The following is a 25,827-nucleotide window of genomic DNA, read 5'->3' as shown; positions in this document are numbered from 1 at the left end:
TGTGACGTATTCCCCGGAACCCGCTCCCGCTTTCGCCCTGGATAAATTCCTGTTGCCAGGCGGCAACTTCAATAGAGCTTTATACTCGAAGTCACCACTCCGTCTCTTGACTGGTCCTACGAAATGTGCTGTGCGTGCCTGGAAGGATGCGAATGAGGCTACAGGTTGGGGCGGCAGATTGACGCGTATGACCCCGCTGTATGATTCTGAACGACTGGGTAACCTGTGGCGGACGAAAGTTGATAGATGGGATATGATTGGGATTAGCAAGGTGGAGGATCTCTGGGCCAGAGGAACAGTGAAATCCTTTGAGGCCCTAAAGGTAGAATATCAATTGGATGATAAGGAGTATTTTCGATATCTTCAGGTGCGGCATGCCCTATCCTCCACCTTTCCCCCCGGGACTGACATCCCCCAATCGTCTCCGCTGGAGGATCGTATTCTTGATGGCCATGTCCCGGACAGTACGATCTCCTTAATTTATAAAAAACTTATTAACAACAGGGCTGACCTGCTGGAGAAGCTTCGTGCCTCCTGGGTGGCGGATGGGCTCGAACTGGATGACGAAGACTGGCAAATGGCTATTTCTTCCCCTAAGGAGGTGGCTATTCCGGCTCGGCTCCGTTTTGTGCAACTAAAGATCCTCCATCGCGTCTATGTGACTGGTATGCGTCTGGTACGAATGGGGCTTGCGACAGATGGATTATGTAGACGTGGCTGTGGTATGGATGGTACCTTTCTTCATATTTTGTGGGAATGCCCGGTTATTTCTGCCTTCTGGTCTAGGGTCCATGATGTGATGGGGCGTGTTACTGGGGTCCCCCTCCTTCCCGAGGCAAGGCGCTGCCTGCTTAATGTGTGGGAGCCTACGGACTGTACGGCTGCTCAGACCTTCTGGATCACCCTGGGCAATATGGTAGCCAAAAGGGACTTAGCACAGCTTTGGGGCTCTAACAGACCGCCTAGACTCAGTACCTGGAAAGATAACATGGACTGGTGCATGTTTCGGGAGAAGACGGTGTATGAGGCTCGGGGTCGTCCTAGGAAGTGGAATAGAATCTGGGCGCAATGGAATGCATACCGGGGTGAGATTTGTACCCCACCACTTGATTATGCCGAGGCCATTCCCTCCTCCCCATAGTTTACGTTCCTTTCATTATCTTCCACTCTACACTCCCTTCATCGTTCCCCTCCCATAGCTGACTTGTTTCCATTCTTGTATATTGTTTCCCGTTTTTCCTCCCCTCCTGTGACCTTGCTATTGCTCTACCATGTGTTTGTTCTTTTGTTTGTTTAACTTCGACAAAATCATAAAATTGAACCTTCGATATCCTCCAATCATTGCTTTATGCACTACACCATAATGAAACACGAAGCGGCCTTCTCCGCAGTATAATGTGCTGTACTTTTTGACTGATTGTCATAGCGGCCGGCCCAAAAGGGTTGTAGGCAGACGCTGTGTAATGTGCATTTGATAAATAAAGGTTTTCAAAAAAAAAAGAAAAAAAAGACAGATTAGAAGCCACTCCTCCATCAATGAGCAACTGCTGACTCCTGACTGTTAGTGATCAATGACATTGAGTAGCTATAACCTAACTAACCATTGGTGTACTATTGTGTAGCTCGAAGCCGAGATTTGACAAAGTACAGTTCTGAAGCAACTTCTACAAATCAAACATCAGCAAGCTCAGAAATGAACATTCAGAGAATATACTCAGAAAGATGTAACCATAATACACTGGCTCGAGAAGTGATTCACAATTGGCCCAGCAGCAGCTCAACAGCGGTCTCAACTTCAGACTTGCTGATTTGTCGCAGTTCATACACTTTATTGCAATGGCGCTAGAGAGGCTAACAGTGACTGCACATTCAGTGCTACTCAACTGAGGAATGTGCAGATACTAATGTGATTCCAACAGGGATAGTGAAGCTTGAGGCCTGTATACATGCTCCATGTCCTCTCTACGCAATCTTAGACCACAAAGTGGGAATAAGAGCTTGCAATGTCTTCTTGGGGAAATGTGCCTGTACACTATTTGCCTACTTGACAAAGCAGTATATAAGCAAACCAGAGGGACTGCAACAGGATTTTCCTTTTCACCGAGCTATGCCAACCTGACGATGGGTTGGTGGGAACCACAGATAGCCTGGGTCTCTGAGAATAAGCAATATGTCAAAACAAATTATCTTGTGGTTGTGATTCATTGATAATATTTTTATAATTTGGAAAGGAATAGCACGAGATTGTGAGACATACTTTAAAATGACCAATAATAATGAACATTTGAGATTTACCTACGAAAGAAATAATACAAAAGTAACAATTTTGGACACTGAAATATTCATACAAGAAAACATAATACAAATCAGTTTACAACAGAAGCCGACCACAACAAAGGCACTTCTTCATGCAGAAAGTTTCTATCCATTAAATCTAAAATGAAGTATTCTGTACTTGTAATTTCTACGCTCAAATAGAAAAAGCTTACAGGGAGAAGATTTTAAAAACTATAGTCAAGAAGTTGTTAAAAGATAAAAAAATAGGAAATACCTGAGTAAAATCATTTAAGCTGGATTTGAACGGAAAAGAAAAAAAGCAGACATGTAATAATACAAACTAAGGTCATCGGACAAGAATCAAATACAATTAAAATGATTACTAATTACTCAGCAGAATAATTCAAAATAAAGAAAATATTACAAAACATTGGCACACCATACAGATGGAAACTCCATTGCAAATCATTTGAGTGAGCATCCCACCATAACCTATAAAAGGGTAAGAAACTTGAAAGACAGACTAGTGTACAGTTGCTTTACTAGCACAGAAACGGGTGACACCAAATTGTTACACCAGAGGGGATTTTGGAAATGTTCAAAATGTAAATCAAATACTTTTGATGTGAACACAAAGGAAATCCAATTGGCGCAAGAACAAAAAAGTAAAATTTAAACAAACACATAACCTGCAAAAGTACATTTGAGATCTACATAATTACATTTCCATGTGATCTTATGTATGTGGGGAGTACTACCTGCTCCTTAAAAACTCAAATCCTAGAACACATCTGGGTCATAACTAAAAAGAGACTGCGGTTATGCAATGGCTAAACACATGAAACCACATCATGAGAGTGACTGGCGGAAATATTTTCCAGTCAATCAAGTAACAAAAGTGGAAAGAGGGGAGACAGAGAGAAAAACGACACCATATGAAATCAAGGTATATAATTTCCCTTCACACTCTGACCCTGAATGGTATCAATCAAGACGAACAATTATATGTGCATACATAAAAAGTCTTTTATAGTTGAAATTATAAAGCAACTAAATAACACTTTTGAAAATGTCATCAGTAAAAAGGACACACAAAACAGATACCATAAATCTCAAAGCAACTATATCACATAATTGAAAATCACATCAGCAGAAGAGACAAACAGAACATACAAGCAGCCATTGCAAAAAGTATGAATGAAGGTTTATTTATGTTGAAGAGTGGTGATTAAAGAGCATGAGCAACATCAAAACAGAGATCAATTTGAACAATGATGTCTACCTAAAAGCGGAAACTTGGAAACTAATTTGTGAAATAGAAGAACATTATCCACAATTCATTTAAAATGAGGCACACATCAGAAATATGAGATTCATTGTACTGGAATCAACAAGAGGCAAACATGGGAATAAAATATCTATAATACTTGGCCAATAGTTACAATTGGATGAATACAAAGAAAAAGAGCCCAAAAATAAATCACAACATAGAAGCAATGGTACTCATCACTAAGACTCTGTAATACTACATCATTCACAATGCAATATGCAAACATTTATTGAAAACCTCAGCGGACATGAGCAATTGTTGCTTCAAATGAACAATTATCTTTTTCAAATGAAAATAACTCTGGTAGCCAAAGAATCATTAGGTTTAAGGCAATGATTTCTTGCCTTTTGCACATAAAAGTTTGCACAGTGATACATATAAGCACTAATGTTATGGGTAGAATGGGAAATTATGTAACTCACTGTGAAAGCTTAACAATAGTCAGATAGGACAAAAGGTATTCTTGTGTACAAGGTCCAGGAAGACCGAAACGCATTGAGTTTTTAGTGTTGTGTTATGTTGAGGACAGAATAAAGCACAGAAAGTGCCTCTATGAGGTCAAATCTCCTGCATAGTGTGATTGGGATACAGGAGGTGTTTTGATAAGTAATGGCTTGGTTCAGCCATAATCCGGCACCCTCATCTAAATGCACCTCAACGTCCATGGAACCACACATTAATTTCTCCTTTTTTTCACGGAAAGAGGCCACCAAAACCAGAGTTGTGTTGCATACACAATTATATTGTTCTCTCGTGTACTGCCATGATGCGGTTCGGCTGTTACAAGAGCCTTGTTCACATAGAGGAACACAATATTGAGAGTATATTTAAAGTACTCTTGTGCTTCGCCCAACCATAGACATAAAAAACATACTAAATAATAACGGATACTCGCTAAACACATTGTAAAAAATCTGGCATAAACATGCAATGCAATCATACTCAAGTGGGCTTATATTCCTTTCTTGCTTAATTTCATCACCTGAAATTTACATGTTTATTATAGTACCTTCCCTCTCACCACATTATTAACAAAGTGCTACTATAAAAAGTGTGACTTTGCTCATAAATAGTTTCTAAAATACTCAATATAAGTCAGTAAGGATTCCATTTGGCAATTCTACTTTGCAACATCATTTTTTAACACTCCTTCTGTATCTCAAAATGTAAAGCAAATACATTTGATGTGAACACAAAGGAATTCCAATTGACGCAAGAACAAACAAGTTAAAATTAAACAAACACATAACCTGCAAAAGTACATTTGTGATCTACATAATTACATTTCCATGTGATCTTATGTATGTGGGGAGTACTACCTGCTCCTTAAAAACTCAAATCCTAGAACACATCTGGGTCATATCTAAAAAGAGACCGCAGTTATGCAATGGCTAAACACATGGAACAACATCATGAGAGTGACTGGCGGAAATATTTTCCAGTCGATCAAGTAACAAAAGTGGAAAGAGGGGAGACAGAGAGAAAAAACGACACCATATGAAATCAAGGTATATCATTTCCCTTCACACTCTGACCCTGAATGGTATCAATCAAGACGAACAATCATATGTGCATACATAAAAAGTCTTTTATAGTTGAAATTATAAAGCAACTAAATAACACTTTTGAAAATTTCATCAGTAAAAAGGACACACAAAACAGATACCATAATTCTCAAAGCAACTAAATCATATAATTGAAAATCACATCAGCAGAAGAGACAAACAGAACATACAAGCAACACAGAAATTGTAGCAGCCCAACGGAGGGCAGGATATATGAATATATATGAGGGGAATATAATGTTTCAAAAGCAGCCATTGCAAAAAGTATGAATAAAGGTTTATTTATGTTGAAGAATCAATGTGGTGATAAAAGAGCATGAGCAACATCAAAACAGTGATCATTTGGAACAATGATGTCAACCTAAAAGCGGAAATTATGGAAACTAACTTGTGAAATAGAAGAACATCATTCACAATTCATTTAAATATGGCACACATCAGAAATATGAGATACATTGTACTGGAATCAACAAGAGGCAAACATGGAAATAAAATATCTATAATACTTGGCCAATAGTTACAATTGGATGAATACAATGAAAAAGAGCCCAAAAATAAATCACAACATAGAAGCAATGGTACTCATCACTAAGACTCTGCAATACTACATCATCCACAATGCAAAATGCAAACATTGATTGAAAACCTCAGCGGACATGAGCAATTGTTGCTTCAAATGAACAATTATCTTTTTCAAATGAAAATAACTCTGGTAGCCAAAGAATCATTAGGTTTAAGGCAATGATTTGTTGCCTTTTGCACATAAAAGTTTGCACAGTGATACATATAAGCACTAATGTTATGGGTAGAATGGGAAATTAAGTAACTCACTGTGAAAGCTTAATAATAGTCAGATAGGACAAAAGGTATTCTTGTGAACAAGGTCCAGGAAGACCGAAACGCATTGAGTTTTTAGTGTTGTGTTATGTTGAGGACAGAATAAAGCACAGAAAATGCTCCTATGAGGTCAAATCTCCTGCATAGTGCGATTGGGATACAGGAGGTGTTTTGATAAGTAATGGCTTGGTTCAGCCATAATCCTGCACCCTCATCTAAATGCACCTCAACGTCCATGGAACCACACATTAATTTCTCCTTTTTTTCATGGAAAGAGGCCACCAAAACCAGAGTTGTGTTGCATACACAATTATATTGTTCTCTCGTGTACTGCTATGATGCGGTTCGGCTGTTACAAGAGCCTTGTTCACATAGCGGAACACCATATTGAGAGTATTTTTAAAGTGCTATGTGCTTCGCCCAACCATAGACATAAAACACCTACTAAATAATAACGGATACTCACTAAACATATTGTAAAAATTCTGGCATAAACATGCAATGCAATCATACCCAAGTGGGCTTATATTCCTTTCTTGTTTAATTTCATCACTTGAAATTTACATGTTTATTATAGTACCTTCCCTCTCACCACATTATTAATAAAGTGCTACTATCAAAAGTGCAACTTTGCTCATAAATAGTTTCTAAAATACTTAATATAAGTCAGTAAGGATTCCATTTGGCAATTATACTTTGCAACATCATTTTTTTAACACTCCTTCTTTCTTTCCAATTAGTACTTCTCCACAGGGGCGTCTGCTCCATAATGGCGGAGGACCAATGCAGCGCCACCAGAAGACAAGCAACCCTGTGCCTGGTGTAGGGCGGGGCTCCCGGAGGGCCGCACTGCCGTTATATGGAGCAGAATCAGGCGGTAGCCTAGCCCGCGCTCGTGAACGCCCAAAAACGGCAGAGACTTTGTTACGTGGACGGGGGCCGCCAGGCACACTGTTGGTGTCTGCCTCCTACCTCCACTGGTCGGAGTCAGTTACAGATAAATAAAGTGATAATGAAACAATATCATTTTATTTTTTTGTGACTGGCTCTGGCATGCGTGTAGGGTGGGGCGAGGCAGGCCATGACAGACAGTTGGTGGGCAATTAGAAGTGCGCATGGACAGTCGACTAAACAGACACACGCACTTCAATTTCTCCAACCCAAAGGTGCAGATTGCAAGACAGTGTCTGAGCAGCAGAGCAGGCCGCTCAGACCAATCCTGGTGCTGCTCTTATAGAGACAAGTGTCTGGATTGGCTGGGCATCCTCTGCCTTCCCAGAGACTGATGGGAGAGCACTGCAGCAGCCGTGAAAGGCAGCAGCACAAGGTACGTTTTATAAAATTATTATTTTCCTGTCCCTTTTCTTACCCTCCCTCCTGCCCATCCCTCCCCTGATTTTCCACCTTCATGTTGTGGCAGCTGCACTGCCTCTCCGTATTATGACTGCACAATCTTTTTTGCCTAGTACTCCAATTTATGACAGATCTTATCTTAATTTATATTCCTTACTGGCTGTGCATAGCTGCTGCTTCCACCTAAAATAGAGGGAATAGATGTTTATCAATGTGTATACATATCTTCCTCCATTTTAAGGCCCTTCAGTTTTTTTATATAGTTTGATTGTATATCTTGACTTCAGCCTCCTGAGTTCCTTCTCCAGATTTTCACCCCTGACGCTTCTTGGTACAGAGTCCACAACAAAGTATTCCCTCTATCAGTGCCCCTGTGTATCTCTTCAAAATGACCGGCCTCTGGATCATTGTTATCCTTATTTCGTTATTACTTAAATATGTTACAATATTCTCTTATGGACCTGCAAAGTTGTGCCCCCCATATTTCAAATCACAGATACAACGTAAGATGTAAATTACTTGATCCCTATTGCAATTATATTTTCCTTTGATTTTTTGTGGGATCTTGTAAAGTTGTGGACTTAAATTTTGTTCTCTTGCCTTGTATTTACTGCATTTTCTCAAAACCATGGCGAGCTCCTAGCTAGGTCTAACTACACTGTATCTCTGTACTACTTTGTACCAGACCATATTTGAGCAATTTCGCCTTTGTAAAGTTAACACTAGGTTTTTTTGTGACTATATGTCTGTTAGAAATGGGATTTCTGGTTGGCTAGGGCATGCACCTAAGTGAGGCAGAAACCACCACTCTAGTAAGGGCAAGGGAGTTACAAGTTGAAGATAACCCCTGCTCACCCCCTTGGTAGCTTGGCACGAGCAGTCAGGCTTATCCCAGAGGCAATGTGTAAAGCGTTTGGGCAACACACACACAGCAGCAACACACTAGGCACACCACAAAAGAAACTCCACTCAAGGTTATATAACAAATAGCCTTTTATTATCATAAACACATTAGAATCCTAATCACAAATGTACACTGTGCCACCTGGCACTAGGTAATACTTCACAGGGGATTATATACATGACAGGGCCAATTAGGCCACTGTCAGAACTGTCAGAACCATAGGGAAGGGTGATAAAACACAACCAGTAACTACTAGTAAAATACTGTACTCAGCATCATCACAAGCAACATAAACACATTATGTCTGCATCACATTAGGCATAAACACATTATGCATCACCATAGGCATAAACACAGTATGCATCACATTAGAGCTTTGCACCCTACCAGTACCGCAGGTACTCATCGGCCAACTGGACTTCCTCGGGGCCCATCTGGGTCTTCCCCTCAATGCCCTCTGTCCAAACGTCAGGGCGCTAAATAGGGTGAGGGTGCAACCCACCCTGGTCTCTCCAGGGACCCAAAACAATGCCCCCAACTTGGTGCAGCTGTGTGACCTGGCACCACAGTGCCACTCAAACCCCTCTCACCGGGACTCTATGGTGGGCCTCCAAAGAAAAGGAATGGCCCCTTTGTTGCAGCTGCTCGTGCTCTTGCGGTGCAGCTGAGGAAATCGGCCTGGGCACCACTGTGCCTTTGAAGCGCCACTCCGGGACTAAGCAAAATCAAAGTGCCCCCGTTTTGCAGCTGCCCGCGCTCTTGCGGTGCAGCTGTGAAGTCAAATAAGCACTGGCACGAATCTCAATCGGCACCAACATTGCCCAATACGTCAGCCCCACTCACCGGGGCTCTTCGTGGACTCCTTCCGGTCTCTGGGGGTAGGAGGCAGACTCCAACAGTGTGCCTGGCGGCCCCCGTCCACGTAACAAAGTCTCTGCCGTTTTTGGGCGTTCACGAGCGCGGGCTAGGCTACCGCCTGATTCTGCTCCATATAACGGCAGTGCGGCCCTCCGGGAGCCCCGCCCTACACCAGGCACAGGGTTGCTTGTCTTCTGGTGGCGCTGCGCTGCAATTGGCTGCCTCATCAGCTTCCTTGTCCCCAGCCGGCCATCAGCTTCCTTGACCTGGCCTGCCTTACACCAGGCAGCTTGCCTGACTTCCAGGGATGCCTCTTGTGGTGCAGCACTTCTCGAAGATGCACAAAAATGCAGGGTGGGCTCCCGCTCAGTTACTGGACCACAGGGGAATCCTCACACCGGGATTTCCTCAGGACACTTCATAGCCCAGCGCTGCAGAGCTCAAACGCACCTCTCATCCTCTGGAGTCCCCCTCTCTGGGGCTCCAGCAGTAAAGATGTACCGCTCACGAAGCTCTAGAATCCAAGAGTTTTAGAGGGGCACAGCTGAGCCCAGGCAGGCCAGCTCACAGGGCCCTCCAGCAGACGGGCAGTCCCTCGTGGCGGGTCCTCCTGGGGCCCAGCAAGCAGCACCCAAAAGCAGCACACCAACATGGGATCACAGCCCCAATATTTATACACCCTTTTCTCTTTGTTCTGCCTTGGCACAGGTCCTGGAGAACCAGTCCCAACTGGTTCTGGGGGGTACTGAGGTGCTTTGTTTACAGTGATTCTACTCCCCTTTGTCAGGTGGGAGCTCGGTCCTCAGATACACCACCGGCGGGCGGAGCCAGCATTCAACAAGGCAGGCACAGAACTATTCAGAGTCAGGGACTTTTCCTCCCACTACTCCAGGTACATGTCCTACCTTTTACCTACACTGCACCCTGCCCATAGGGCTAGCTAGGGCCTACCTTAAGGGAGACTGACATGCAATAAAAGGGGGTGTCACAGACGTGGCACGCACTTTATGTGCCACGTAACAGCGCCAGTTAACTGCGCGCACAAGCCCTGCAATGGCAGAGGTCCGAGACAGGTTTGAAAGGCTACTTTGGTGGGTGGGTCAATCAGCGCTGCAAGCCCACCAGTAGCTTTTAATTTACTGGTCCTGGGTATCTGAGATACCACTTTACAAGGGACTGACAGGTAAATTAAATACGCCAAACAGGTGTAGACCAATCTTACCATGTTTTCCACAGAGAGCACATGCACTTTACACTGGACAGCAGTGCTAAAGTGCCCAGATGCCTAAAACAACCAATAACAGGTCAGAAAAAAGACTAGGAGGAAGGTAAAAAGTTCAGGGATGACCCTGTAAAAATGTCCAAGTCCAACAGGCTCAAATTACTGAATCATTTCTATCAAATGCCAGTATTTTTGTAACATTTTGCATATTGCCCCAGCTCACTATTGTAAGTGGCCACCATACTAGGACTCTGTACTTAGATTTCTCATTTTTATTTGTCTTCTGTTTGTTGAACAGAACTGCCTCACGTTCTCCTAGATTTGCTTTTTTAATGGCATCTGTAGCTGCTGCCATAAAGTATCCTCTCTCCCATTATCGAGTTTTTAGTTCCTCTAGCACCAAATAGGCCTCTTCTTCTCACAACAGTTTCTCCGCACTTGCGAGTTTTCACCATATGGTATGTTTTTTTTTTATATAGGGTGGAAGCTCGCAGCATGGAGAACTGTATTTCCAGCTGTTAGGTTTCTATACAATTTGCTTTCTGATTTGTTATCTTTGACATAAGCTCACAGTAAGTAACCTCCTATTTACTTATGCAAAAAGAATTTTTTTTTCTCACCACGCCACCCTAGTTTGGAGCCAGCCATATGCAAATCAGTCTTCACCATGTGAGCAGTCCAGCCCGAACTGCCAGGCCAGGTCCTCCCTGGACTGTAATTAAGCATCTCTGGACCTGTTATGGGGTTTCACCCCATATCAGCCAGGGTAGGCTAAATCCAGTGGCATGAGGAGCACAAAACCCACGTCTGGCCATCCCCGTCCCCTTGCACTGCCAAATGCAAAGAGAACAGTTGATGGACAGAATGCTGAACAATGTCAAAAGTTCACCAACAATACTGAGATCAGGTCCTAAATCCACCATTTCTTTTGCTCACCATGCCACCCTAGTTTGGACCCAGCCATATGCAAACCAGTCTTGGTCCTGCTCCCCATGGGAATAACGTTTTCATAGGAAGAGCTTTTTATGTATTGCCAATAATTTTGGCTCCGCTTGACGAACCATTTTCAAGAACATTTTCAAAATGTATACATTTGTTGGTTTAGCTGTTGGTTTAAATGTTTCGGGGTGATCTGTCAAGCCGGGGCTGAGGAAAAGGGGGGGGGGCCCAAAACGTGTTTCCCTATGCATTTTCCCATAGGGATTTTGAACAGATCTACAGCCCAAACAGCGGAAGGGAATTGCACCAAATTTGCCAACAAGCTAGATGTTGGTCCAGAAAGCATGCTTTTTGTGATTTGGTGTAAATCCGCTTAGTAGTTTTAGAGATATTCAAGGTTAAAAAAAATATAGCTATATAGGGACATGGATCCTTGCAGTGGATTCACGGACCCACAGTCCCCGTGCTGACATTTTATTGGCTACCAACACTTCAACTTTGGAATAATGTGACATGGTGTGCAGTGGAACTATGTGGATAGTAATTATGTGGTATTGAGTGTACTGGAATTATGTGGATGCGATTGTGTGTCATGGAGTGGAATTATGTGGAATGGTATTTTATGTTGTGGAGTGGTATGTAGTGGAGTTTACTTCTGTGGTGTCTGTTGAATTTTGTGGCATGATGTGGGATTTTGTGGTGTGGACTGGATGTATGTGGTGTGTTGTGTAATTGTGTTGTTGAGTTGAATTATGTGGTTTGTTGATGAATCATGTGGTATGGAATGGAAATGTGTAGAGGTGAATTGTGTGGTATATAAGTGTGGCGTTCAGTGAAAAATATGTTGAGTGGCATTATGTGGCATGGTGTGGAGTGTATTTATGTGGAGTGTTGCTATGTGGCATACGCTGGATTTATGTGGAGTGTATTTATGTGGTATGGAGTAGAGTGTAATTATGTGGTGTTGAGTGCTGTAATATGCAGTGTAATTATGTTGTGTGGTGAATTGTGTGGGGCTGAATTGTGGAATTGTGTGGCAATGTGTGGAATTATGTGGCATGGTATGGTGTATAATTGTGTGGAGTGTAAATATGTGGAGTGTTGTGGAGTTGTAGTTTGTGGAATGTAATTATGTGTTTTGGAATTGAGTGTAACTTTGTGGCATGAAATGAAATTATGTAGGTTGAAGTGGAATTATGTGTATTTGAATTATTTGCAGTTGAATTTTGTTGTGTAAAGTGTAATTATGTGATTTGGAGTGATATTAGTTTGCTTGGAGTGCTATTATGTGTTGGGGAATTAGGATTTTAATTATGTGACATGGAATGTTGTGGAGTGGAATTTTGTATAGTTAAATTGTGTGGCATGGAATTATGAGATGTTCAAATGTGCTGTGTGTGGTAGAATAATGTGGTGTGGATTTGGATGAGCCGTGCACGCCCTGCCCTGTCTTTTATGCTATGGGGTATAAAGTTGTCGATTGTCTCTTTACCTTTGTAAAATAAATCCAGGCTGTTTTTTAGCTCTATTATTAGTAATTTACTTACGATGTGTGCTTGCAACATTACACCTGCACTATACTAAAGAGAATGGTAGAAGAAAAAGATAAAGGGATCATATAAAAACATATATGACTCTGTTCACCACATTTACATGTTTCAAAAAGTTGAAGCTTATTAATATGTAACAAGGGACTTGTATAAATATAGTGAACAATTACATGTATTTGGGATTCTCACTTCTTGTGAGCGAAGTGAACACTGTTGAAGATTGTTTCGGTGGTTAAATAAAAACAGGTCACCAAAAATTGGAACACTGCATGTCTATTCAAAATGCTCATTGTGCGCTATAAGTAGGGCGGTCACCTGACTAATATGTTCTTGGACAGCCAACTCAGGTGCACAACTTAGAAAGAAACAAATGCCAAAATCCTGTGTGCCTACAGGGAACATAAAAGAAGCAGCAGAACCCAGAACACTAAACACATGACAGACAGGTGATGGGCATGTCTAACACTATTATCTGTATACACGCTAATAAAGATTTTGTGTAGAGGTCATTGTAGTTTAAGAATATCTACTCCTGGGTTGCTAAATGCCGCCCTGACTCAGCAGGATAGCTGCCTTGCAAACCTTGATTCAGCTGCCCTAACAAGTATTTGCCAGTCCACCACTACTGCTGCAGTTTCTTAAAAAATCTACACGAAAAAAGGGAAGTTTCAACTCCCAGAATCCACAGTGCTGTGGCATAGGCAGTTATGATTGGCTAAAATTGGCCCTGATGACTTGGGGGCTAGTTGAAGCGTCCCTGTCTTTTTGGCTGGAGCCAATTTAGGGACTAAATTGGGTCAGCAATCCACTTCTCTCGATCCAAGAGGTATCCTGCCTCAATGTTTGGTAGACAAGAAGGAGATGGAATGTAAGTATTTAGTAAAAAGGCAAATAGCTACTGTCACCTGGAAGAGATGGTACCAGGTGGATACCTGCAAGACTGGCCTTGTAGCCCTTGGTGTGTGGCACAGCATGCCACACAAGTGCTTCTTTAGGGACAGTGAGACCTTCAAAAGACGTCTGATGTTCCTAATGCATCCGTTCTTTTGTTCAGGCATCCCTAATGATTTTCTATCTAGAGCAACAATGATAGAAGTGAGTATTTTGAAGAATACGCTTAATTTTACTTTCACTTTTTCTTGGAAGGAAAGAAGGAAAGGGGGCCTTGGTTATAAAATCCGTGTTTTTGCGTACGAGATGTCTGTAGACAGATAATACACCACTTAAAAAAACTAAGAAGTATTCCCTCGGTACTGCATTTTCCATTAAATGGCCAAGTATTCATAACTGATTAAACAATATGCACCGGTAAAACGGTGCTAGGCAAATACTTATGTTTTTCTGAATGTCCAATCACGAGGTACCTGAAAATAACAAGGCGGGGGTTATTTTCCTGTAACCATCTCACATAACAGTGCTGCTGATAAGGCAGGAACTGTTAATGGTGTCTTAAAGAGGCTCCAGCCTGAAGGCTTTGGAACTCATGGCTGCTTTGCCGTAACAAGAAAAATAAGTAATACAACGTTGCCACCTGCTGTACACAACTGATATTACAAATGGAGAGTTTACCAAGCAAAAGCAAAAGTAAACGTAAACAAGCAGGAGAGAGAGACTGTGGTGTAATCTTGACTGCTACTTACTTTGGACCTGGGGAACCAGATTCGATACTCTGGATAGGTAGTGCATTTAAAATTTAAAAATAGATTGTAAATACATGACTATCCATCACAATTGCAGTAATGCCAATAAACTAAACAAAAAAATATCCATCAGGAGCAGTTGGGAGCGGCAGAGGAACCATGAACACAGAGGGGGAGAAACCAGAACCTAATAAAATTAACATTGTGCAAAGTCAGAAAAATTTTAAATATACAAAAAATACCATCAGCATAAAGTATGTGCAGAACGACTGAAGCAGAAGCACTGGTTAATGATTCGGTTGGTAACGTTTTAATTTGCTCAAAGTAAAAATAACACACGCAGGCCAAAAAAAAGAAAAGAGTGCTCTCCAATTCCCATAAATTAACATGAAGAGTAACAGCACATGCAAAAGAGGCAGTAATCATGAGAGGTTACAAAAGTGGAAAAGGAGGGACTACTAAGCATATCAACCAATGAAAGGCAGGAATTTAGGAAAGAAAGCTAGAAGTACCAATGAAAAAGATGGGTGTTTTTTCAAGCCCATATCCTATATACAGTGTGCCTCGAAGAGACAGCGCAAGCATTGCCAAGAAAAGACCTAAAAAGACAGTCCTTTTCCTTCTCTGCTCACCCCACCCATTCCGAAAAGCAACAAATTGCCAAGCCTTCTCTATAGGCCTTGGCTATTTCTGCCATCCTGGGATGCATTTCTACAATGAAAAAGTAGGGGAATGGATTCAATTTACAAATTAGGGGCATGCCCTGCCCTGCCGATCTCGCCTGCTTCGACCACTGAATAACCCTGTTCGCCAAGATCACAATCATGCCCTTAAGTCCTATTTCATATGTGCGCATATGCTTGCAAAAAATACATTTGAAAAATGTCTGCTTGGCAACAGCAGGCCTATTAGCTTTACAAAAACTTCTTTATTTCTTAGATGAAAATCCATGTCCTGTACCATGGTCGTTAGGGGCATTATCGACATTGCTGAGTTAGCATGAGCTCTGCTTCCATGATGCTGCTTTTGCACACATTACTACATGACTTTATTTTGCAAGACTCTGTGCCTTTCACATGAGAACTGTCTGCTTTCTGCGTTTTCTGCCTGTTCCTGGAGTTTAGTCTGAACATACTGCGCTAAGTCGATAAACAATGCCCCTTGTTATTCTGTTCTGGTCAGTCCCTAGCACTTAGACAAAACATGCTACACAGCTGCATCTGCTATAAACCCGTGCTTTGATAATATGGGATTGCATGTTGGTTTAACACACACTTGGAGAGGGACCTTTCCAGATAGAAGAGCTATGCTGTTCCTATGATGTAAAAACTACAATGTAGGCACTAAGGTATTGGGTCTGCTGACAAAGCCCAGAGATCTTCCTTTACATAATAAAACGTATTCTTTTGAACGGGAGGGTGGTTAGGCCTTATAGTCCTTTGTCCACTGTCTGTATACGATGACTTCCCTTTTCATAGTCTATGGACTTGCTACAATGCTAACTGTTTTAGGTTTGTGCGTTTTCCTGCTGATAGTGGCTCGTATACTGCATTATAGAGCACGATAGTTAAAAAAAAACATTTTGAACTATAACAGTGACTCTGTCAATTCTTATTGTGGACAAGTACGAGTGAGTAAGCAAAAGGGTTTTACGGCATCATCCCCTCCCACAGCATGCACGTCCTCACGCACAGTCGGAATTCTCATCACCAAAATAGGTGACTAGCTCAATTAAAATGGGCATGGACGATTGTGCCCCATTCCTCACAGTTGCCAAACTGATGTCCCTGCCATTTCTTTGTTGCCCCGCCCTGCGACATAATGTGGGATATGTTCGATTTAAACTCTAGAAAAGAGCCACACACTGGTTATGAAGTTTCTTTCTGCGCTCGTAACTGTATATTATTCACTGTACTCATGATCCTGTACTGCCATCTAGTGGCTTTCGGAATTATGCTGCTTATGACTGAATTAATTTTAAACGTACCCAATGACATATTTACCAAGCATCGTAGGGACACGCATCCGAGGGCCAAATCCCAGAAAGGCTGTTCGCAGTAACATATGACAATCCCTTCTTTGATTACATCACTAGAACATCTTGCCGACTTACAGAGGAAAGATATTTCCGCTGGTAATTTGCTGACAGGAGCTCCCAGGTTGCTATTGTCTAGACTCGAAAATGTAAGTAAAGGCAGCCCCCGGCATGTGTCTTTCTGTCGCAAAAATTATTCATGAAACTAGTGTGCCCGCCTTAAAAAAGGTAAAGGAGGCAAATGTGTTAGAATCAAATTTTTCCTTTCAATTAAGAATAAGAGAGTACTACGAAGTGACTTCATGTGCTATCCGTCTTCAGGATCTGGCTTGTTTTTCAAGATCTTGGCTGCTATCTTCTTTGTATGCTCCCTGCTCGCGCGTAAGGGTCTAGTTAGAAATCTGGACTTATCTGAATCTTGAAAGCTCACCCCCTATGTTGGAATTCTCAATTAAGTGCCCATGGAGGTAATACTCATTGGCGATTTGCTACTTACCCAGAGATTTTAAGAAACAATTTAGAGAGGAGGTGCTTTTAAGATTAGGTGAGAACCCAAAGAACTCTACCCGGAGTTGCTTCACAGTTTCTATCTACCTGCTTTTTACCATCTGTGTCAGCTTTTTGACACCTTATTCATCAAAAGTGGACATAGACACTTGTAACTGCGTTACGCACAGTAGTGTAGATAACCCTCATAAACGCTATGTATTGAGGTGATGCGGTTTATGTTGATTCTCCGCCCCACATAGACGTTATGGCATTTATCATTGGGTCATCACTTGTGCTGTATGCCTGCCTCAAGCCTGAGGTCAACTCTGGAGTAACGCAGCAGTGTCCAGAGAAAAAAGGTGAAGCCACAATGAGGGATTGTTATTTAAGAAACACACCTACATCAAAAGATCAATTTATTATAATGTAGATATGGTGTGTTATTAAAATTCATATGGGTATACGTTTGGACCAAGTTACTGGGTCTAAGTATATCACTTCAAAAAACAAACTGCCAACATGTTTCTGCTCCTTTTGGCCCAGCCGGGTCTGTGGAGCATTCGTCAGGACAAACATAAAATTAAAATTATACTCACACCCTTTTTGTGTGGTATGTCAGGTGGATCAATTGCTCTCACTGATGTATAGTATTGGAGGTTCTATTAAACCTAGAGAAAAAACATAAATACACTATATTTATATTATTCTGTGGCTCATGCACCTATCAGTGTATATCAATTATTCACACTTCATTCTTAAATTTTTAAATGAACACATCCTTTCATGTTCCTTCACTGAATATTAATAGAATGGGAGACTGTTTGGCGAATTAAGTAGGAGAAATTCAAGTGAAACAATATGTCTGTGCGTGTGGTAGTTATTTGTCAAGTTTCTGTGCCTCTACTATAGTCTGCGCATTTAGTCAATGAGTAGCGTCATTATTTACTGATAATGTGTAACATATCAGTTCACAGCTTCTTAATAGGCCCTCACATGTAGAAGACATAACTGTTCTGTTGCCCAACAATCGTCACGTGAATTACATATATATGTTAACATAGCAATCTGTGACGTAGCATGCACATATTTATAGAGCATTCTGTTCGTAAAGCGCTTTTTGAACATTACCTCGTTAATGTATTGTTGCGTGTCCACGGGGGAAAAGGACATCTGAGTCCCAGGCTGTAAAGGGAAAACGGGAGAGGGGGCGGTTTTAATACTTTACCATCCGCATATTCGGGCCCTCTTGGCGAGGAACGTGAAGGGCGTCATTCGTTCTGATCACTCATTCCTTCTTACCCGCATTCAATGGCGAAGTCCGCCTCTTGTGCTGGCGCTGCCCCCGGACGCGGAAATTCGTCAGTATCGGGTCTTTTGTATTGTCTCAGTCATAGACATAGATGACAGACATTCCTCTGGGCAAGTTACTCCAAATAAAAATAGAGAAAGGGCTTCAGTGGCATTACATCTCTGTGTTCGCATTATTGAATACTCGTAATTCCGCAAATGATTGCGGTTATATTTAGGGCAACATGAACGCAATATTGTTTAGCTAGTGTTCATGACTAGTAACGCAATTGATATTATGTTAAACATAACAGATGGGCTTCATAGCTCACGATATTAATTGTGAACCATGCGCGATGGAAAAAGAAAAAGAAACCCATTGCTTAACAATTGCAGAAATATATGTATATGGAGGCTGGTGTCGTTGTATTCAACAATGCTAGTTCTTAAGACATTTATCGGCACGATTAAAAGGTGAACATCTTAGACAGCCATGTTGTTTTCTAATCTTATGGATATTTATGGGATCCATTTCTTTTCAATGTAATTAATACTGCAGAACCCATATATTTTTTGAACTTACACAAGGAAGGGGCAATCACACAGAAGAGGAGAGTGTTCTGAATAACTGGCAGGCTCATCTCAGGCAAAGTGATGCCACTGTACATTGTCATTAAGACCCCTTTGGTGGGTTTTAAGTCTATTTACCCATCTTTGTTCTTTTTCGTAAAGGGTTTTTTCTGAATTGCCTGCTTTGTATGTCAACATCTCAATCACTGTCCATTTTAGATCTTCAGTGGACAGCTATCCAAAGCATAAATGTTTTTAATTCCCATAGGAATGCTTTGGATAGGTGTCTACAGGTTCTACAGAGAAGTTAACTGCAATCCATTGTGTTCTTCCTGTATTCCTGTCCATATATTTGTATTTTAAAACCCTTGTGATTTTTGGATAAAAACCAATATTTTGCTTATACACCTTCTTGTTGTTGTTTTTGTTTAACCCCTTCCATGCGGCCGCGATTCCAAACAGCACTAACAGGGGCGGGCCGTGACGAACCCCAGCCGTCATCAGCACACGAGCACCGTAGTGCATGACGGCTGGGGTTCGTCATCAGCATGGAAGTGGTTAATGTTAAATGTTTATTGTATTCATGTTTGAAAAGTCAGAAGTCTATGCATATGATTGACTGAACTAAACTCAACCAGGATCATTAATTATTCTACACAATAATTATTTTCAAAATATCAAAATACTTTTTCGAATAAACTCCCTTGGAGGCACTCTTTACCCATCTCGTAAATATGGGGCAGCGCCAAAATAAAGACCAAAAAACCCTGGTCTTAACATGGCGAAATGAGGAAAAATGTCTAATTTCTCCTCGTTTTTGCTGTTTCTTGTGCTGCATTGTGCAGCACACATGGAAACAGCGCAACACACAAAGAAACATCACATCGCCATGAATGGTTGTTTATGTGCAGAACGTTGTGCCTTTTTCCACATAAACAATCATTACAAAAATAAAGATTTGCAACTTCTATGTGTGCTGCAAGATGCCTATAGTGATTGTTTTTATGCAGGAATGTCCCCCTTCCTTCACAAAAACAATCTCCCTGTGACACAGGCATCCTTGCACCATAGTGCAAGGGTGCCTGCGCTGGCGCATGGCAGCTGTTTGTGTGCCAGCGCAGGGGAGAGCACAGGAATGCAACATATCATTGTAAATATGTCGCATTCCTGTGCTCTGAAAGGGCCGCAGCGTGGCTCAGCCAAAGGGCTTGCGGTGCCATGCTGCAGCACCTTCTTGTAAATCTGCCCTAAAACGTCCCAGTGGAACAAGTTCCAGGGCTGAAGCAGGCTAAGGATGCTTGAATTTGAATTCATTGTTGTCATTCTTTTGTTGAAGCCATTGGTCAAGCTCAGAATGGGTTGGATTTCCTAGTGACTTAGGTCACTTTGCAGCTATGGTAGATGTGCTGCCATCCTCCGTTCTTTAATGTAAGTGTAGCAAAACATACCAGCGAAGTATACATTCCAGATATATTGTGATTCCCAATGTACTGCCTGTGATGTAAAGGTAACACACCTTTGTGTGCTGTATGCTGTACTTTATTGTGATGCCCTATGGTACACTTGTTAAACATGTGTAGGATGGTGTGGTGTTACATCATATGGAGTGGTTAGGTGTATAGTATGCTGCTTTATAGTGTGATTTAAGACAGTGTGGTCTGGTGTAGTGAGGGTTTGGATTATCTACTGTACCGTGTTCTGTGAAATATGTTATTCTGTAGCATGGTGTGAAACGGTGAGATGTATAGCATAGCTTGGAATAAGGGATTTGATGGTGAGATGTGGTGTTATACAGTTGGTGCTTTTGTTCAAAGTCTGATGTGGTATATGTGGTTTTGTTTAGAGGCAGTAGTGAAATGTGGTGTATTATGTTGTGATGTGGCATTGAATTGTGTAAAGTATAGTTTGGAATGGAATGGCCTGTGGTGTATGGCATATTGTAATGCGTGTTTTTAAGTCTTTAGCTGTGATTACATTGGGGTGAAATGTGGAAACGTGTTGTGTGATCTAACATTGGATTGTGTAGCTGGAGCTGAGTGGTTTTAAAGGTTGTGCTACGGTGTAGTCATAAGATTTATAATCTTGCTGTGTGTTAAGTCTTGGTGTGCCAGTATTAGTGACTCATAAGTTACAGTACTGCTCTCTGGTGAGACAGCAGAAAGCCCTAGCCATATGAATATGCCTTTCAGCTAGGGATGCACAACACTCCGCCCTCCTAAACGTCGACAGGAAGTTGTGTGAGAGAGTTAGAACATCAAGGGCCATTTAGCATATATCATTCTGTATTGTTGGTGCTGGCGAGAGCTAGAGAACTTGGTTACTGAGGTATGCACAACAGTTGCACCTCAAACACGTTTGTGTCTTGGCTCTCAAGAAGGTGTCGGAGGGCAGCAGAAGGCACAATGTAATATCTTAAATGCTCAATGGCTGCCAGAATATCCCCCTGCACAAAAATGCCACTTCTCTTCCTTGGGAAGAGTTCAAAAGTCATGCAGTGAGATCAAGAATGACACTGCAAATAAGAGGACTCTTTACTGTCTATGGCTAGATGGTTCCAGTCTCGGAGATTTTCATTTATTAGTAACACCTTATGCTTATCTTTTGTTGCCTAAGACATACTAGGAAACCTATTTCAGACTGCGAGCAAACTAAAACGGTATAATCTACATTGGGATGTGTCAGCAGCAGAGATAAGGGGGTTCCTATTAAACACATTTCTGGTACTCGCTTTCGAAATATGAAAGAGCAAAATAGAGTGCAGGGCCGTTTAAGGATCGAAATATGAGAGTTTTAGGATGCACCCCAGGTGCTGAAGCATGCATAATAATGAAAAGAACTGCCCCCACGCGATACACAGTTGTGAGCTAAAGTGAATAAGGCACTCTGATATCGCCTACCTGTTTCCTTTTTTCAGAACTATACTTGAGCGATGATGAGCTGAAGAAACTACATGACTTTGAGGAGCAATGTGTGGAGAAATACTTCCATGAGAAGAATGAAAGCCTCAATTCCAGTGACAGTGAAAGGATTCGTATTACAACTGAGAGGTACAATTGTCTTTTTCAGGGCCGGCTCTAGGGTAGTGGCGGCATCCAAATTATGGAACCAGGTTCCCTCTCAGATTAAGGAACACACCTCGTTGTTTTCCTTTCGAAAACATCTTAAAACCTGGCTCTTTAACCAGTAACATTCTGTAACCCTCGCAATCTGAAATATGCTAACATTAGCGCCGAGACGCCGTAAGGTATTTGCGCGCTTTAGAAATTTTATAAATAAATAAATAAATAAATAAATAAATACCTTAATTGGTTGATTTCCACACATTGTATGGTTTGTGTTGTATCCTTCAAACATATTTAAACCTTAACCAGTGTATTTTTCAGTCAATTGCAAGGATTTAAATTAATATACCAGTCCTCTATAGTTTAGTTAAGCAAACTACAACATGGGAGGAGGTGATGGTGTCTGAAGCAAGAGTGCATTGTAGATTCATGAGAATATGGTATCATGCAAAGCACAGAAGGTGCAAGTCACCTAGACCTTTGTGATAAGTGATTTTTATATGTTTATTTCCTGAAGAGTAAGGGTAAAGTAGAGATAATCTATATGATGATCTTCAGAAATAGACAGAGAAATCGCACTCGCTGAGCGACGCGCAGAGCGACGTTTATCTGTCGAACTTCTGAAACTCAAATGTTTATCTTCAGGCCCAATACAAGTACCCAATTCACCACATAACAGTAATCAAATAGAAAATGAGGAGCATGAGCTATCCAGCAATGACAGTATTCCATTAATCCTCCGAGATACAACTCCTACTACTGATATAAATGATAAATTAAACACAAATGACTTACCTTCTCCATCTAACTCATTATTAGAGATAGAAGAATCACCAGAGATGCCCTCCCCGACAGTAGAGACTGCCCAAAAAGAGAATAATCGTGGTAAAAATCGCATTCGAAATCAAGGTCCACCACCAAATAAAAGAAGGAAGAGGGGTGGGGATAGACATCCCGGCAAAACCCCAAAAATACAAATACCATCAATAGATTTAACTAAGAAGCAAGTCATGAGGGATACACCACCTGCCCTATAACAAGTTTATTAACGATGGACTCGTCTCTAAAAGGTCTAATGGAGGCCATGGAACATCTTTTAAAATCCCTACTCCTTCCTGTAATAGAGAGAATTAAGAGGCTGGGAGATCAAATGACCCGCTTACTGGAAGTCTCTCACTTACTTGAAAAGACCCCTGAGCAACCAACTTCCCAGAAAAATCAAACCGCACCTAAGTGTCCCACTATGGCACCAGTTAAGCCCCAAGGGGAGTATCCTCCACAAAAACCAGGGCCTGCCCAGACCGCTTCTGTTAGTTCGGAGCTGCCTCGACTCTTACCCAAAAAGAAAACTCAAATAGGATCTTCAAATATCACTAAAAATACACTACCGGGGGGCGTGGCTAGCAGCCGAGCATGGCGGCAGCCTTTAAGGCGAGCTCTGAGAGTGAAGCGGCCTCTCGAGCAATCCGGACACTTATCCGATGTAATTTCAGGTCTCTAAAGGAGGGACCCGAGGCCTGGGACCGGGCGCTACACGCGGAGGAAACTTCGGTGCAAATCCGAAAACGAACACAGAAACGGCAATCGAGTGCGCCAGTGGCCTGTGGACAGATCGGAGTCCAGGGACTCGGGTGATGTGAAGAGCCGGCCGGAAGTGACACCAGTCTGGGGAAGAATCGCCGGAAACACCCGGTGACCGAGAAAAGACGGTCACGGTGCCGGACAAACAGTGGAAAGCGACAGCAGAGGTGCGTGCAAGCTGTGGACCCCCTCCAGGCAAGGCGGACAGGCGGCGGCGCAGCCTCGGGGCCCCAAAGCCGTGCAGCAGACAAAGAAACGTGGACAACGGGGCTGAGGAGAGAGGCGCTGGCGCCGTTGACAGAGTGGGCTGCTGAGGTGGAGTGAAGCTCCGGACTATATTTGTGGAGCAGCGACGCGGGAGGAGGCAGCAGTGTGAGATCAGTGACCGCGTTTGCGGTAAGAAGACCTGGGCGGAATTCCTCCCCCGCCCCGCCTCCATGAATGCTGCGGACGCCGCTGGCGCCATCGTGTAACTCCTGTAGCTCGCTATACGGCCAGAGACACTGGTGGGGCTGTATAGCGTACAGGAGGGCCGGCTGCTCCACCTGAGACGCAGTGGTAAAACAGGAAAGTCGACACAGAAGGGGGCACAGAGGCACTAGGGTACGTGGTCACGCGACGGACCAACAAAACGGCAAACAAACGAAAGTAAAACCGGATGGGGAGCTATTAATTGACACGGCAGACCACAACCACATTAGAGAAGGTGACGAAGAGGACCGGCGCTGAGTGCGGCACGGATCGGAGGGGGAGCCTCAAATACTGCTCGAATAGGACCAGCCACTCAACTAAGGGTGTGGTGCTAGCTGCTCGGCTGAGGAAGTGGGTGAAACGCGGGTTGAGCTACCACCTACTGCGACAAGACATACCCAGGTTCTGGGGAAAGAGGAGCGACACTTGAAGGCGGCAGTCCAGGGGGCTCCAGGACCCCGCTCCGATCTGGGCCTAGAGTCAATTGTCCTACCACGGTGTAAGGGAAGATAGACTCGAGAATATCATGGCTGGTAAGGGACCCAAAGGCGGCACGACACAGACTCGCATTGAAAGGTATGCCTGCGACAAGAGTGCCTCTCCCCCCGCAGATGGAAAAGGGCAAGCTGCGAAAGCGACTGATGTTGGTGGAGGGAAGAAAGCGACGCTGGATGATGTGATGCGGGCACTAGCACAGGTACAAACCACGGTGGGCTCTATCTCTACCTAGATAACACTTATCAGAGCGGACCTCCACAAGATGTCTGAGAAGGTGGGGTCATTGGAACTAGTCACAAAATCGCTGGTGGAAGATGTGTCAGAAATGCAGACGGAGATGGAGAAAATGGCGGTCGAAAATAAAATGCTGAAGGAAAAACTGGACGACTAGGAAGGGCGCTCTAGGAGGAACAACATAAGAATTCCTAGGGTTCCGGAATCTGAGGGCACTAGAGCAACTGACCTCTTTGTGGAAGATCTAATTAAATCAAAGCTCCAGCCTAAGGGCCTGTCGACCTTCTTCTCAGTGGAGACGGCACATAGAGTGCCGGGGGGGCGCCCGAAGCCAGGAGCAACCCGAGACCCATACTGGCGAGACTTTTTAACTTTCGCGACAGGGACGCCATTCTACAAGCGGCGAGGGTGTCCCCCCATTGAAGATCCAAAACTCCACTTTAGCCTTTTTTCCAGACTATACGGCGGAAGTGGCCCGCCGTCGGAGGACGTTTTTGGAGATAAAAAAGGAATTGCGGACGAGAGAGATTCCATACTCTATGCTATTCCCAGCCAAACTACGAGTAGTGGCGGACAACAAGACATGGTTTTTTGATAATCCGGATGTGGCTCGGGACTGGCTGGAGGGTTGGAGGCCGGCGCCAAAGCCCCGCCGCTCGAGTAGGAGACCAGGAGATCGGCATACAGGCAAACACACAAACTCCCAGCAGTCAGAACTTGAAGAAGAAAGGCGCTCCCTTACGAGAGACAGCGTCACTGGTGACTTACTTACAGAGGAGCAATTGTCTGGTGGACACAGAACACCTCTTCAGGGTGGAACTTGCCGCGTGGGCTGCCATGGACACGGGACTAAGGGCCTCCATGGAGGGTATGAGGGGTCGCTGACTCTGGGATGTCCTTCGCCCCCAACGAGCAAGTATATTGTGTGTGTGTGTGTGGGATGGGGTAGGCACTCTGCTAAGTTGGGGTGGCGGGCAGTTCTGAGTCCGTATAGCACGGGAGCAGGGAGGGGGGAGTTCGGGGGAGAGTTTTTCTGGGGTTGTTTGGTTTTTTGACTCAAGAACACATTGCACGAGATGTATTGTATGTATTTTGAGGGATCACTGAAATATTATCGACGGTCAC

The 25,827-nt window shown here is 43.0% G+C and overlaps 1 protein-coding gene across 1 annotated transcript in view; it reads left to right on the top strand.

Annotated features, from left to right (window-relative positions):
* The window catches only part of TRPM6 (transient receptor potential cation channel subfamily M member 6), a 720,746-nt gene that overhangs the window by 458,882 nt on the left and 236,037 nt on the right, over positions 1-25,827 (top strand). The window contains exon 25 of the mRNA XM_086961279.1: positions 21,771-21,903. Coding sequence (XP_086817405.1) covers positions 21,771-21,903 — 133 coding nt within the window. The remainder of the gene's footprint in view (positions 1-21,770; positions 21,904-25,827) is intronic.

Source organism: Lissotriton vulgaris, chromosome 3_1, assembly GCF_964263255.1.
Source record: "Lissotriton vulgaris chromosome 3_1, aLisVul1.2, whole genome shotgun sequence".
Lineage (NCBI taxonomy): Eukaryota > Metazoa > Chordata > Amphibia > Caudata > Salamandridae > Lissotriton > Lissotriton vulgaris.
The sequence above is the reverse complement of the archived record's forward strand: the minus strand, read 5'-3'. Positions and strand labels throughout refer to the sequence as shown.